General features: G+C 49.9%; 1 protein-coding gene across 1 annotated transcript in view; it reads left to right on the forward strand.

Annotated features, from left to right (window-relative positions):
* Positions 1–15,029, forward strand: part of TSHZ2 (teashirt zinc finger homeobox 2) — a 303,515-nt gene that overhangs the window by 283,967 nt on the left and 4,519 nt on the right. The window contains exon 2 of the mRNA XM_052650862.1: positions 2,024–5,096. Within this exon, the coding sequence (XP_052506822.1) occupies positions 2,024–5,088 (3,065 nt within the window). The 3' untranslated portion in view covers positions 5,089–5,096. The remainder of the gene's footprint in view (positions 1–2,023; positions 5,097–15,029) is intronic.

Below are 15,029 nucleotides of genomic sequence, written 5' to 3' on the forward strand. Positions count from 1 at the left end.
TGGTTACCAAAGGGAAATCGAGAAAGGATAAATGAGAGGTGCGGGATTAACACGCACACACTCGTACACGTGAAACAGGTGACCCACAGGGGCCTACTGTGCAGCACAGGGAATTATATGCAATATCTTGTGATAACCTGAGACGGAAATGATCTAAAAAGATGTGTATATATATACAAATGCATATAATGAACCATTTTGCTGCACTCCAGAAACTAACACAATATTGTAAATCAACTACAGTTCAATTTAAAAAAACTAATTTTGGAAAATAAATGAATAAAAATCTGAAAAAAAAAATATTCTTCATGTTCAGTCTTTGGAGCCCTTGGAGCTCCTGACTGCAGGCACTTTCCTTCTAATAATGCCCCGTCTCTCCTCTCTCCCTTTCTCACAGGAGAGACCTCCCGTGCTTGATCACCTCTTTTTTGAGTATTACCACTGGTGAATGGAAATAGAACCATTGCACTGGGGAATGCTCCCGAGCGCCCGCCTGCACTGAGGGGGGAGATGGAACCTCACAGGGAAACGACTGCATTGACGTCGTGCAGCCCGTGCAAACCTAAGACCAAATGTCTCTTGCTTTGGTACAACTTTGGTTGCATTTTATCCACGTGGCTCTGAAAAGGCCAGGTGCAGAAACTGAGGACCTGGGCATAAACAGCCACATTCCTCATCTCCCTGATGGATATTTGCCTATCAATTCCCTTCGCACCAGCTCTCTCATGCCTTCATTTTCCCTACGCAATTACTGGTCCTAAATCCTTTCTGAGAAAGGGAAGCATGCATCCCCAATAGCATTTTGCATCCACAAATCAAACGTATAATTGGCATCTCATGACGGGGACCCACAAATCACAGTGCATTTGATATTACAGGCACAAGATCGAGAGGGCACTTTCAGCCTTCTCTGAAAAGGTCTTCATAAACCTGTTTGAGAATAATAGAATAGTTCCCAAATCTCCCATTCTAACACCATTTGCTATTATTTCAAAATCATCATATTTGCTGAGCTTACATAATCTTGGAGCTATCAGTGGAAGACTTTATTTGATACTCCATAATCTCTCTTCCTGCTGTGCGACTCTCTACAAATGAAGCCGTTGTACCCAAAGAGACACTGGCTCTCAAAAATACAATGGCTGTGCATCCAAATTACTTCGGAGCACTCAAAAATGATTTACTAAGATGACTGCATGCCAACAGGGTCAAGTGTCACAGTGAACCTTACCATGAAGATGCCAAGGGTCCTCTGAGTTTGCTTATGAGCCAATGTCCTCTTGTAGAGATACGTCTTTGATAGGATTTGAATTTCAGTCCAGCTCTCCTGAAAGGCATGCGCGTGAATTTAGAGACTGTCCCGTTACAGGAGTATTAGAATGATAGCCCTTAAACACTGAAATGATTAAGTTGGGATTCTAAGCATTTATAAAGAACGCTTGTTGCTGTTCAGTCACTAAGTCTTTGTGACCCCGTGGACTGTAGCCCACCAGGCTTCTCTGTCCCTCACTGTCTCCCGGAGTTCACTCAAACTCGTGTCCATCGAGTCGGTGATGCCATCCGACCATCTCATCCTCTGTCGCCCTCTTCTCCTTCTTTCAATCTTTCCCAGCACTAGGGGCTTTCCAAATGAGTCAGCTCCTCACATCAGGTGGCCAAAGTACTGGAGCTTCAGCTTCAGCATCAGTCCTTCCAATGAATAGCCAGGGCGGATTTCCTTTAGGATGGACTGGTTGGATCTCCTTGCTGTCCAAGGGACCCTCAAGAGTCTTCTGCAACACCACAGTCCAAAGGATGACCCTGCCAGTCATCTGCTGGGTCGCCGGCGGATGCCAGTTTTCTTTCAGGAGGCATCAGGTGGCACAAAGGGCATCATTGGCTTTTTGCTCTATTCATTGCTCATTGTTCATAAAAGCGTCAATCGTTCACTCCATGTGGGAGGCACTTGGTCTGAGTGGGGAAACGGGGGTGGACTGTGTCACCCGCTATTGTTATTTCACGTCTTCTTCCTCTCCTCTCACAGGCTACGCCCAGGAGGAACAGCTGAAGGAAGAGGAGGAGATCAAAGAGGAAGAGGAGGAGGAGGAAGACAGTGGTTCGGGAGCTCAGCCTCAGGGCAGCAATGACGCGGGGACAGACGAGGAGCTGGAGATGGGCCCCGAGCAAAAGGGCTGCTTCAGCTACCAGAACTCTCCAGGAAGCCACCTGTCCAACCAGGACGCCGAGAACGAGTCCCTGCTGAGCGATGCCAGCGATCAGGTGTCAGACATCAAGAGTGTGTGCGGCCGAGATGCCTCGGATAAGAAAGCCAGCGTGCGCCCCAAGCTTCCAAACGAAGCCCACAGCTGCATGGATAAGATGACCGCCGTCTACGCCAACATCTTGTCCGATTCCTACTGGTCGGGCCTGGGCCTCGGCTTCAAGCTGTCCAACAGCGAGAGGCGGAATTGTGACACCCGAAACGGTGGCAACAAGACGGATTTCGATTGGCACCAAGACGCTCTGTCCAAAAGCCTGCAGCAGAACTTGCCCTCGAGGTCCGTGTCGAAGCCCAGCCTGTTCAGCTCGGTCCAGCTGTACCGGCAGAGCAGCAAAATGTGCGGGACTGTTTTCACCGGGGCCAGCAGGTTCCGGTGCCGGCAGTGCAGTGCTGCCTACGACACCCTGGTCGAGCTGACCGTCCACATGAACGAAACCGGCCACTACCAAGACGACAACCGCAAAAAGGACAAGCTCAGACCCACGAGCTACTCCAAGCCCCGAAAGAGGGCTTTCCAGGATATGGACAAGGAGGATGCTCAAAAGGTCCTGAAGTGCATGTTTTGCGGTGATTCCTTTGATTCCCTCCAGGATTTGAGTGTCCACATGATCAAAACAAAACATTACCAAAAAGTGCCTTTGAAGGAGCCAGTCCCAACCATTTCATCAAAAATGGTCACTCCCGCCAAGAAACGCGTCTTCGACGTCAATCGGCCGTGCTCCCCGGATTCGACCACTGGGTCGTTTGCAGACTCGTTTCCGCCCCAGAAGAACACCAGCCTCCAACTGTCTTGCAACAACCGCTATGGCTACCAGAACGGTGCCAGCTACACCTGGCAGTTCGAGGCCTGCAAGTCCCAGATCTTGAAGTGCATGGAGTGTGGGAGCTCCCACGACACTCTGCAGCAGCTCACCACCCACATGATGGTCACCGGTCACTTTCTCAAGGTCACCAGCTCTGCCTCCAAGAAAGGCAAGCAGCTGGTGCTGGACCCACTGGCCGTGGAGAAGATGCAGTCGTTGTCAGATGCCCCAAACAGTGATGCCCTGGCTCCCAAGCCATCAGGTAACTCCGCCTGTGACGGCGCAGCCTCCTCGACGGAGCTGAAGGACAGCAAAAAGGAAAAACCAGAGGAGATCAACAAGGATGAGAAGGTCATGAAAAGCGAGGACTATGAAGACCCTCTCCAAAAGCCACTAGATCCTACGATAAAGTACCAGTATCTGAGGGAGGAGGACTTGGAAGATGGCTCGAAGGGCGGAGGGGACATTTTGAAGTCTTTGGAAAATACCGTTACCACTGCCATCAATAAAGCCCAGAACGGGGCTCCCAGCTGGAGCGCGTATCCCAGCATCCACGCAGCCTACCAGCTCTCAGAGGGCACCAAGCCTTCCTTGCCTATGGGCTCCCAGGTCCTGCAGATCCGACCCAACCTCAGCAACAAGCTGAGGCCGATCGCACCCAAGTGGAAAGCGATGCCGCTGGTGTCCGTGCCTGCACACCTGGCCCCCTACACGCAAGTGAAGAAGGAGCCGACAGACAAAGAGGAAGCGGTGAGGGAGTGTGAGAAAGAGAGTCCCCGCGAGGAGGCGTCCTCGTTCAGCCACAGCGAGGGGCACGCTTTCTCCAAAAGCGAACCGCCTGCGGAGTCCAAAAAGGCTGAGCCGCGTCCCCCGCAGGCGGAGGACAAGCCGATGAGAGAGGGCGGTGAGAAAGAGAAAGGCCCGGCTTTGGAGCCGGCGTCTCCGCTCAGCAACGGCTGCACCCTCACCAACCCTGCAGCGGCCCTGCCGGGCATCAACCCGCTCAGCGCCCTGCAGTCTGTCCTGAACAATCACCTGGGCAAAGCCACGGAGCCCTTGCGCGCACCCTCCTGCTCCAGCCCAAGCTCAAGCACAATGTCCATGTTTCACAAGCCGAGCCTCAGCGTCATGGACAAGCCAGTCCTGAGTCCCCCCTCCACGAGGCCGGCCAGCGTGTCCAGACGCTATCTGTTCGAGAACAACGATCAGCCCATCGACCTGACCAAGTCCAAGAGCAAGAAGGCCGAGTCCTCGCAAGCTCAGTCCTGCACGTCCCCGCCCCAGAAGCACGCCCTCTCCGACATCGCCGACATGGTCAAGGTCCTCCCCAAGGCCACCACCCCGAAGCCCGCCACCTCCCCCAGGGTCCCTCCCGTAAAGCTGGAGATGGATGTCAGGCGCTTCGAGGACTTGTCCAGTGAGGTCTCCACCTTGCATAAGAGGAAAGGCCGGCAGTCCAACTGGAACCCCCAGCATCTTCTGATCCTGCAGGCTCAGTTTGCCTCCAGCCTCTTCCAGACCTCGGAGGGCAAATACCTGCTGTCCGACCTGGGCCCCCAAGAGCGGATGCAGATCTCGAAGTTTACGGGACTCTCGATGACCACCATCAGCCACTGGCTCGCCAACGTCAAGTACCAGCTTAGGAAAACGGGTGGGACCAAGTTCCTAAAAAACATGGACAAAGGACACCCTATCTTTTACTGCAGTGACTGTGCCTCCCAGTTCAGAACCCCGTCTACCTACATCAGTCACTTAGAGTCCCACCTGGGTTTCCAAATGAAGGACATGACCCGCCTGGCCGTGGAGCAGCAAGGCAAAGCGGAGCAGGAGCTCTCCCGGGTGTCGTCGGCTCAGCGGTCACCGGAAAGCATAGCTGGCGAAGAGGACACAGACTCTAAATTCAAGTGTAAGTTGTGCTGCCGGACATTTGTGAGCAAACATGCAGTAAAACTCCACCTAAGCAAAACGCACAGCAAGTCCCCCGAGCACCATTCACAGTTTGTAACAGACGTGGATGAAGAATAGCTCCGCAGGTATGGGTTTGCTCCCAGGTGCTTGTGCCGGCGACTGTGTGAGGCGCTTCTAGAAGGGAGATGGTCCTATTTAGAGGCAGCTGACCTCTCCCTACCGCGAGAGGACTGTAGCCTACTGGAATAGACCAGAACATAAATAAGTCCATCCATTCTCTCAATGTCTGCAGTTTAGCATTGGGGAGCAGAACAGAAAGGATTTGGCGAGTCGGAGCTCACAGGTTACTGCTTCTTGATCCATGGTCTCCTTAGTGACCCAGGGCCCAAGTCTCAAGGTCCCGTTAAGGCTCTGCCTCACTGTAATTAATAAGCACCGACTTCTCTTATTATCCCATTTCCCTACCTCCCCTTCCTAGAGCCATGCTAATGACTTATAAAGTGATGAAAATTTTAAAAAAGAAATAGTGAGCAAGAGAATAAAGGCTGTAGAGTTCCTGGGGGCAGCCACTCGACAGATTTCTTAATCAACTCATGAATAGGTTAAAGCTGGCTTTATCATTATTAGTTATAATTAATGCTTTTGGCAGCTTATTTGCAGCAATTGCTACCTTCCACTGCCCTCCCCCTCAGATTTGTTTATTTCCTGTGCCTTCGGTTTCCTGTGAAAGGGCATGTGCCCTGTAGTCGGATGGGAGGAAAATACTCTTCTCTGCAGGACACTCAGATGAAACGAGGGGAAGCTTATTTTCTTCCCGGTCTTTTGGTTGCTCTTAAGTTAAAGCTAATATCAGAGCCCACCTTTAGCAAAGGTGGATGCAACGTATGGCTTGAGACTTTATTTTACATAAAGAAGCAAAAGGCACACTCTTTGCCAGTGCACGGAGGGTCCCACGGCTTCGAGATAATTTGCATCACGTATTGTCGAAGTTCCATGCCTGGCAGAGTCAGCAGGGCCCAGCCGATCTCTGTCACCTTCAGGAAGGCAGACAGATTCCAAGGTCAAATACCTTGGCAGACTAGTCACACCAGCCATTTTCAAATACTGGGCATAAACAAGGCGGAAATTATTTTCGTCGCCCTTTGTGTATTTTCTCTCCTTCCTTCCCTCTCCTCTCCGGCATGATACCGCCCCCATGTGCTAGAAACTCCCACACAGATATCAACTGTCCTGCACTCTGGGCTGCAACCCAAAATGAGACCCCACCTGACTTAAAACTCTGGCACTTGCCAGCCCAGTTTATGACATGCTAGGTTACAGATTACTCTTTTTAGTTACATATGCGATAAGATATGAATAGCTAATAATGGCATGCAGTTGACCCTTGAATAACGCAGGGGTTAGGGGCATCAACCCTCTGCACAGCAGAAAATCCGTGTGTACCTGCTAGTCGTCCTCCCCATGACCGTTCCTCCGTATTCCTGCCTATCCTGTATCCGAGGTCCCACACCTGTGGATTCTACCAACCCAGACTGTGTAGTACTATAGTATTTACCTGTACTTTTGAAAAAACTGCACTTATAGGTGGCCTCCTTAGGTTCAAACACATGCTGCTCAGGGTCAACTCTATAAGCCCTCCCCACCCCCTACCGTCAGAGCACTTGTTAAAACAGATTTCAGACCAAGCCATCACGCGACCAGCAGGAGCAGAGTTGCAGGTGGGGACGGGTGTGACTAGCGTGTGGATGTGGGCTCACTTCACATCATACAGGAGGATTTACTGAATGCGAGCACGGTCAGAATGAAACAAGGGGTTGAAACTGGGAACTATCCCCTCAGTGAGACGGTCTAAGAGCCTCTGGTGGCAGGGGAACCCGTCCCATCGCGCAGACGGCTCTCTGGGCCCACATGATGACCTGGGTTTCATTTGCATGTTTTTATCATGATAATTAAAATGTGTTCCTGGCAGATTCTTCTCTTGCTTTCTAAGCATGGTTTGTTCAGCTCACACTATATTGAAAGAAAAGCTGAAATACATCTATTGAATCTTCATGTGAGCTTGGGGTTCCATGACACCTGTTTATTTGCTATACAATGTTTTAAATTTTATGTAACTTGCTATTATGCTTTCCTGGTCCTTCAAAAAAGAGAAAAAACAAAAGGTGGATACACACAGAACGTACATAGAGAAATGTTTCCAGTCGCAGAGTGGTAGGTCCAAGCCTGATGAAAACGACAAATAGGTATGTTTATCTGTGCTACAATAAAGACCAATTTTCCACCTTTTCCATGTTAGGTCTGTAATCATTTTTTAAACTAATATCATAGTCAAAACATTACAATATGTAGATACAGAATAAGGAGAAACAGAAAGCCTCAGTCAAAATCTGAAACACACACAGCTGTTCTAGGGAAGCCAAGAAAGCCCAGTAAGTGGGGAAACCGATACAAAGGGACCTGATGCTCTTTAGTCGTGGCCAACTCAAAGGTACTTAGAAGTCTATTAAATACATGGATAGGCTAGCTCTTGTCTCATCCTTCTGCGTCCGTACGGAATAAATATTTCTGATTTGGACCTTCAAAGCACCATATTACAGAATTATCATTGTATGAAAACAAAGCTCCCTTCTTAGATAAACACTGGTGTGCTGTGATTCTGACAGCGGATCGCAGAAAAACAGGTTGAGTGTTCGGGAATCATTCAGACTGTATGTGCCGCGTGCAGCTAAAAAACAGTGGTCACGTCGACACTGAGGATGCCCCCGCCTGCCCCACAGCTCCCACACCTGCACAGAGGCAGCTTTCTGGGGCTCTGGTCAGCTGCAAACGACGCTCCTCCTTGACCCCACGGCCCTCTTTGACAACAACATGCATGCAAATCCTTGCCCACTGCTCAGAATGATGCTTATGTGTTTCCAAATGATCACAAAATGAGATCACTGCTATCTGGAACTCTAATTTCAGTTAGGATGCCTGATCACACGAATTGTACAAAAATGACATGTCATTTTGGGAGAGATGGTCAAGGTTTTATGGAAATTTTGAGAGTTTTACAGTATCTATGTTCTACCCCCTGGAGAAGGAAATGGCACCCCACTCCAGTACTCTTGCCTGGAGAATCCCATGGACAGAGGAGCCTGGTGGGCTGCAGTCCACGGGGTCACAAAGAGTCGGACACGACTGAGCGACTTCACTTTCACTTTCATGTTCTATGCAAGATGGGAATTTTGACCTGAATTTTATTTCTTTTCTTAGATAGGTCTTTTTTAAAAAAAATGATGTCTTAAATTCTATAAAATTCTCTGCCAAATATTAAATGCAACTTTTCATGAGAAATTGATTAGAATATGTTTAATGTGCATCCCTAATTTAGGACATAAGTAATCTGAGACGATTTCAGTAGATATTTGTATATACCTTTAAAAACCACATGCTCTTGAAAATCAGAAATTAAAGAGCAAATCAATGAGTCTAAGATGCATAAGGACTTGAAATTATAGTCATTACCGCAGTGCACAAAAGTGTACAAGTTTAGCGTCACACCTAACCTTGAAATTGATAGAGGGGATGAATTCTAGTCCAATAAGCTGCCACCTTTGTTGTGGATGATTTGATAAAATCCATGTTCAGGGTGAACAGCATGTGAGGTTCCCAGATAAAATATAGGGTGTCCAGCTAAACTAGCGTTTCAGGTACATGACAAATACGTTTTTGGAATAAGCATGTCCCAAATAGCACATGGGCCATTTATACTAAAAAGTGTTCATCGCTTATCTGAGGTTTAGATGTAACTGGGCATTCTGTGTTTTTGTTTGCTAGACCTGGCAACCCTAACACCAGGGGTTATATGGCAGCCTGGGAAGAAGAAGATGGGCTGGGCTAACCCATGGCTGGGCTTCTCTTGTGGCTCAGTGGTAAAAACCTGCTTGCCCACGCAGGAGGCATGGGTTCCATCTTGGGTTGGCAAGATCCCCTGGAGAAGGAAATGGCAACTCACTTCAGTATGCTTGCCTGGGAAATCTCATGGACAGAGGATCCTGGCGGGCTACAGTCCAGGGGTCGAGAAACAGTCGGACACGACTTAGCAACTAAACAACAGCAAGCACCTCATGGCGATTACAGGCACCAACCTTGCCTTCATCTCATAAACAACAGTCTCTCCTTCCTTGCTCTTCCTTCTTCCGCCTGCCATTCCTCCCTGCCTGCCTGCCTTCCTCTCTCTCATCTTTCGTCAAATACTGGCTGTGCCTTTACTGTGCACCAGACTCTATTAGCAAAGCAGTGTAGACAGGAACCAACAGCCATGCCGATGAAACGTGCCAGGCTGGCAGCCTGCAACTACAGGGACACTGTTCGACCTGATTCTCGCAGTCGTATGCGGTAGGGACTGATTCAACCACGTCACAGGGGACGAAATGGAGGCAGAGAGAGTCGCATGAATTTCTCACATCTCCACCGTCTCTGAGCCGCGCTCTCTCAGTATCACCCATCGAGAAAGCCATCACTCCAAACACTGTGCTAATCCCAGGGACTAAGCTGGTGACCGACTAGGACAAGAGTCTGCATGGGTGGCTGCCTGTGCAGACAGCTCTGGGGCAGACGCTGAACAGAGCGCACAGGAGGGGCTGGTCCTGCGGGAAGCGGAGGAGGGGATGGTGGTACAGACCAGTGAGGGTCCAGGCCTGCGGGCCTGCACTCAAGCCCTAACTCCCCCACCATCTCTAAGACGTGCCCCGCTTCTGTGTCTTCGAAACGTGGACAGAATTCTCCTCTAGAGGAAAGTCATGAGATTCAAGTAAAAGTATGAATTTCTTTTCCATAAAGCCTGGTGCATAGTCGGTTCACGAGAAGAGTTAGTTCCAGGCAACAGCTCGAGGGCCCTGTCACATTCTTCAGCCTTGCCCAAAGTGTACAGAACTTACAGCGCATTCCCGGGTTGAGCCACTTAACACCTAGGCAGGTGCCCCAAGGAAACGCTGCTGTGTTGTTCAGTTCTTAAGTCGTGTCCGACTCTTTATGACCCCACGGACTGTAGCCCACCAGGCTCCTCTGTCCATGGAACTCTCCAGGCAAGGATACTGGAGTGGGCTGCCATTTCCTCCTCCAGGGGATCTTCCCGACCCAGGGATCGAACTGTGTCTCCTGCTTGGCAGGTGAATTCTTTACCACCGAGCCACCTGGGGATCCCAAGGAAACGCTGCCCTACTATTTAATGATAATGACGGCAATGACGGCTGAGACCTGTTGGCCTCTTTCTGTGAGCTGGGCATGGGTACTCAGATCATCCTGATTTTGCCAAAAGCTCAGAGGCGTCTGTGGTTTGTTTAAGAACACACAGTGAGCGTAGGATTCGAGCCCCAGACGGCCCAGCACTCATCACACTTCTCCTGCATCTCGCTTGATGGTTTCCAGGTGCGACCCAAGCCCAGGAATCCAGCCAGCAGCTCAGAAAAAAGTCTGTGAAGCGTGGCATACGTGTGCAGGGATGATAAGAGCTTGCTCAGCCTCTGGAGGCTCCAGCCATAAACCAAGTGCCACAGCTTCAGGGGCTAGGGACCAACCTGGGGAAGAACCCGCATGTCCTCACCCTCTTTCATGTAATTTCCTTGTTCAGTCAAGAAATGATACATTCACCGTGGAGCATCTCACCAAGAAATGATCCAAATCCCAGGGAAAATAACTCTGTGAGAATTACTATTATTTTTAATCCTCATCTTGACTCTCATTTTGGGGAAGCAAGATGTGAAATCTGAAACAGGGCTAGCCTTGAGACCTCAGCGTTTCTAACACAGCAAGAAACAAGCGCGTTCCCTCCGTTCACAGTTTCATTTCCTCCACGCACTCTGGCTTAACCCCTCTTTTGCATCGATGCATCCCCGCCTTCGTTGCACTTTCCCCCCCATTTGGACTTCTGAATGCTGTGTCCTGACGGGTATAATTTGGTGCTTTAATATAGAGTAACATTATTTTTCATTTACTCCAATCTGCCATCAGTATCATCTTTTCATTTAACCAGATGCAATTCTTTTTTCTTTCGCTAAATTGAAAATCCATGAGCGACAGGGAGTGCAATGTTTTAATTAGCTCATATTTTTTATATGGATTTATGTCTTTAAAATACATTTGTGTAATTCTTCAGCTAAATTAAAAACGTCTTTCTGCAAAAGTGAGGAGGGGAAAATAAGGAGCTAAATTGTGTCATTAGCTTAGGTAGCTATAGATAGAGGGCCAAGGGCTAGCATAGGGACACACACACCGTCACCGGCGCCTCTGCCCGGGCAGATCTGGAACTTGCCCTTCATTGAAAGAAGTCTTTCTCTGTAAAGGTTTTTCAAAAATGGCTTGAGGTGGGATTTTTTTCAGGCCCCTAGTAGGTAAACAAGCAGTTACCTTTAACGAACTAATTTGAAACTGAACCTGCCGCCAAGAAAAACAGAAGAAGAAAAAAAAAAAACAGAAGTCATCACGATAAACAGTTTTCTCCTGCATTTCTCTTTGTCTTTTTTTTTTAACGATCAAGTTTAAAGCGTTCCGTGGTGCTTTTTTTCTACTTTATAGGAGACAAGTGACATTCCGTGGTAAATGAGAGAAAAAACCATGCAGAACTGAAATCTTTCTAATGCATTGACACCAACTTGCCCTCTATTGTTGGAAATGAGCAGGCGCTCATGATTGTTCATCAAACAGCTCCTAATGCAGTTAAAGCATTCAGCTATAATTTCTCCTTGCATTTATAATTACTGTCATAGACTGCACACCTCGGTGAGCAGATTAAAGCTATAAACTATTTAGCCGCAGCTCTAAGACGAGGAACTTGATTTGTCTGGCAGGAGTTATTTGTTAGGGAGCTTGACACTTCACATAAAAATGACTCAACGTGATGAAGAACAGTGCAGTTTTAGCAATGCAGAGGTTTTAAATCGGTCTCGCCGCCACGCCCTGCAAGCATCGCAGGGCAGTTTGTTAACAGACATGGAGGCCACAGAGATAGAATGCGTCAAGGGTACCGAAAAAGAAGAGGGTTCGGCGTGCTGGGATGCCTTTCCTGTCTCTTCCTCCGAAAGAGCAGGAGTTTGCGGGAAATCTCTGCGTGTCGTGTTCTGTTAAATCCAGGCTCACCTGGCAGGAGACGGGGAGGCCGCGAGCCCCGGGCGCATATCACACGCCCGGGTTTTAGAGAACTTGGTCCTGCTGTTAAGGACACTCACTTCCCAAGCCCAGGAGTCCAGGGCGCTGCAGACTGTGCTGGTGGGTGTTCTATCTGGAATGTTCTTTATCTCTTTGCTTTTCACTGGTAGGAAGCGTATGATATATTTAGGCACAGAGGGCCCTTCTCTTGGGCTCATTCTCCAGCGGTGCCCTGAAGGCTTGCGAAAACAATGGACTTGCGGATTGATCCGGGAGGCTGGCCGGCATCGGAGCGGTCAGTGCAGCTCCCTTCCCGTCTCAGCCTGAGTCCGGGATCGGGTAGAATAGCGTGCATTCCGGGCGGCGCTCAGCACCGGGTCTGGCCCACTGAACAAGGGCGTGACTCGTGTTCCCCTCCTCTCTTGATCATCTACCTAAAAAAAAAAAAAAAAATCCTCTTTTGTTTACTTAAAGCTTAAATCAGAATGAGGTGGATTGTGCCATTTGATTTAGAGATATAAGGAGAGCGCGCTAGGATAGATGGAAGTACAGCGGCTTTGAGGGGGAGATGAGAGCACTGGGCGGTGTTTGGGGCCCTGGAGGGGATGTCTTCCCCTCTGACTCGCCCTTCCTCTCCCTGCCACCAGCTCCCTGGAACATCTCCATTCCCAGCCGCCCAGCCTCCCCAGCGGCTACGCCCTGCGTAGGTGGGAAGGTCTGCCTGGTCTCCCATGCATTTCAGTGCAAATGACGAGTTGATGATGATGGTGACGGTGCTGATTTGTGGGGTTAAGAGGAAAGCTAAAAACGGGGCCTGCCGCTCACTATTGTCCTTGGCGTCAATAGGTAGCGACAGAGGATTAACATTTATGGGGCACTTACAGCTATTGTGCTAGGCCCTTCGTGTACATAACCTCAATTCATCTTAACCCTAAGCTCTCTAAAGAAAGGCCGGTGACTGGGTCCAGCTTACAAGGGAGGAAACCAGCTCTCAGAGAGGGCAAGTGATTGGTGGCCTCATACAGCGAGCATGCGGCAGAGCTAGAAGTTAGGTGTGGACAAAGGACCATCTCCCTCAAGCTGGCATCTTAGATAAAAACTCTCCCATCACCTTTCAGGGATCCCCTGGGTTAGATTCTGCCAGTGCTACACCCAAGTGTGAGATGTGAATCCCGTCTGTAACTTATTTGTATGGGAGAGAAGATGAATGGGCAAAAAGAAAAAAAAAGTTTAAATATCTCGAAAGCTCAAATATTTGACATCGACAACTCCCTACCACACGGGCCCTCCAGAAAATTGGCACTTTCAACGTGCTTGGTTTTATCTGGTACTTTTTTCATCTATGGAGGAAAAAAATGATGTTTCAGGTTATGGTATTTTCAATGCTGCATTACTCGATTTCACAGTCAAATAATTCAACTTTTGTTCACCAGCGGATTTTGTCGTGTTTAATTGTTTATGGGTCCCCCCACCCCGTTGCTGCAGCCTCCACATCCCCCTTTGCTGCCTGCCTGTGGACCCTCTGGTGTGTAGTAACCATGGAGATGGGCCCCTCCTGGATGGTGTTTTTGCTCTGGCTTAGAAGTCAAAGATCAAGTGGGACCGCGTCATCCCAGAAATGCAGGAGGATGAAGGGAGGGGGGTACTTTGGAAGCCGAGGGAAGGACCGTCACAAAATCTCAGGCGATGGAGGCTTCCTGGTGTCTAGAAGTCCTGTGAAGGAGCCCAAGGCAGAGCTCAGCGGGGAGGAACATGGGCCCTGAACTGCTGAGCTGGGCCTGGGGACCAGGTTTCCACTTATCAGCTGAGAGACCAGGGGCAGGTCGCGTCGCCTCTCTGGCCCTCAGCAGCTTCTTCTGTCAAGCGGCTGCGCGCAGGCCGGCCTGAGACCACGTCACAAGGGTTCGTATGGAAGTGTCCGCCGCTCAGCCATGTCCAACCCTGTCTTTGCGACCCCAGGGACTGCAGCCTGCCAGACTCCTTGTCCATGGGATTTCCCAGGCAAGAGTACTGGAGTGAGTTGCCATTCCCTTCTCCAGGGGATCTTCCCAACCCAGGATCAAACCCACATCTTCTGCATTGCAGGCAGATTCTTTACCTTCTGAGCCACATGGGAAACCCCGTTATAAAGTTGGCCTCTTTTAAAACCTACTAAGAATCCTCCTGGTACAGTATCAGGCACATAGAATTAAAGAGGGTATCTTTCATCCATGTTAAAACACAGCATCCCTAAAATTAAAGACGCATGAAAGTGCCTAACAGCTGGAATCATAACAGCAACCAGGACAGTTAGAATGTGCTGGAACTGAGTCACAAGTCCTGTCTCGGGAACAGGGAAAGACAAGATGGAGACAGTCACTGAAGAGTCAGGGCCCGTCATGTGCTGGGGGCCGTGGCTGGGGCTGGGATAGGGCAGCCTGGTGAGCCGGGCAGGGACCAGAGCTGCCGGTCACAGAGGAGAGACAGAGGCCTCCCGGGAGCTTGACGTCGCCCCGGGGAGCGTGCTGGACCGGTGGGCTCCAGGGCTGGGGGAGTCTGGCCACGAGCGGAGAGCAGGCTGAGCTGGGGCGAGGAGAGGGCACCTGCCAGGCGGGGGAGTCCTGAGGGGAGAAGGAACAGCGAGAGTGAAGCCTTGCAAGAGAGGGAGTGTGCTCATCCCGGAAAATGCACATCCCTCAGCGCGAAGGGGGCCTGGTCCAGGAATGAGCTGGAGAGACGCGGCCGAGCAGGCAGAGCCTGGAGGATGTTCAGACGTTGGCCTCGGCCTGGATGCGTCAGCTCTGTCTAGTGAGCTGCGGACAGGCAGGTGCTCAAGGGCAGTGTGCTTCCTTGAAGTGCTTCGGCTTTTTGGAGTCTGTGCAGGATGCGTTCAGCAGCAGCAGCCCCGCTCTGCAGGGCCTTAGAGGTGGGCGTCAGCTCTGTGTCCGGTG

Source organism: Budorcas taxicolor, chromosome 13 (genome assembly GCF_023091745.1).
Source record: "Budorcas taxicolor isolate Tak-1 chromosome 13, Takin1.1, whole genome shotgun sequence".
NCBI lineage: Eukaryota > Metazoa > Chordata > Mammalia > Artiodactyla > Bovidae > Budorcas > Budorcas taxicolor.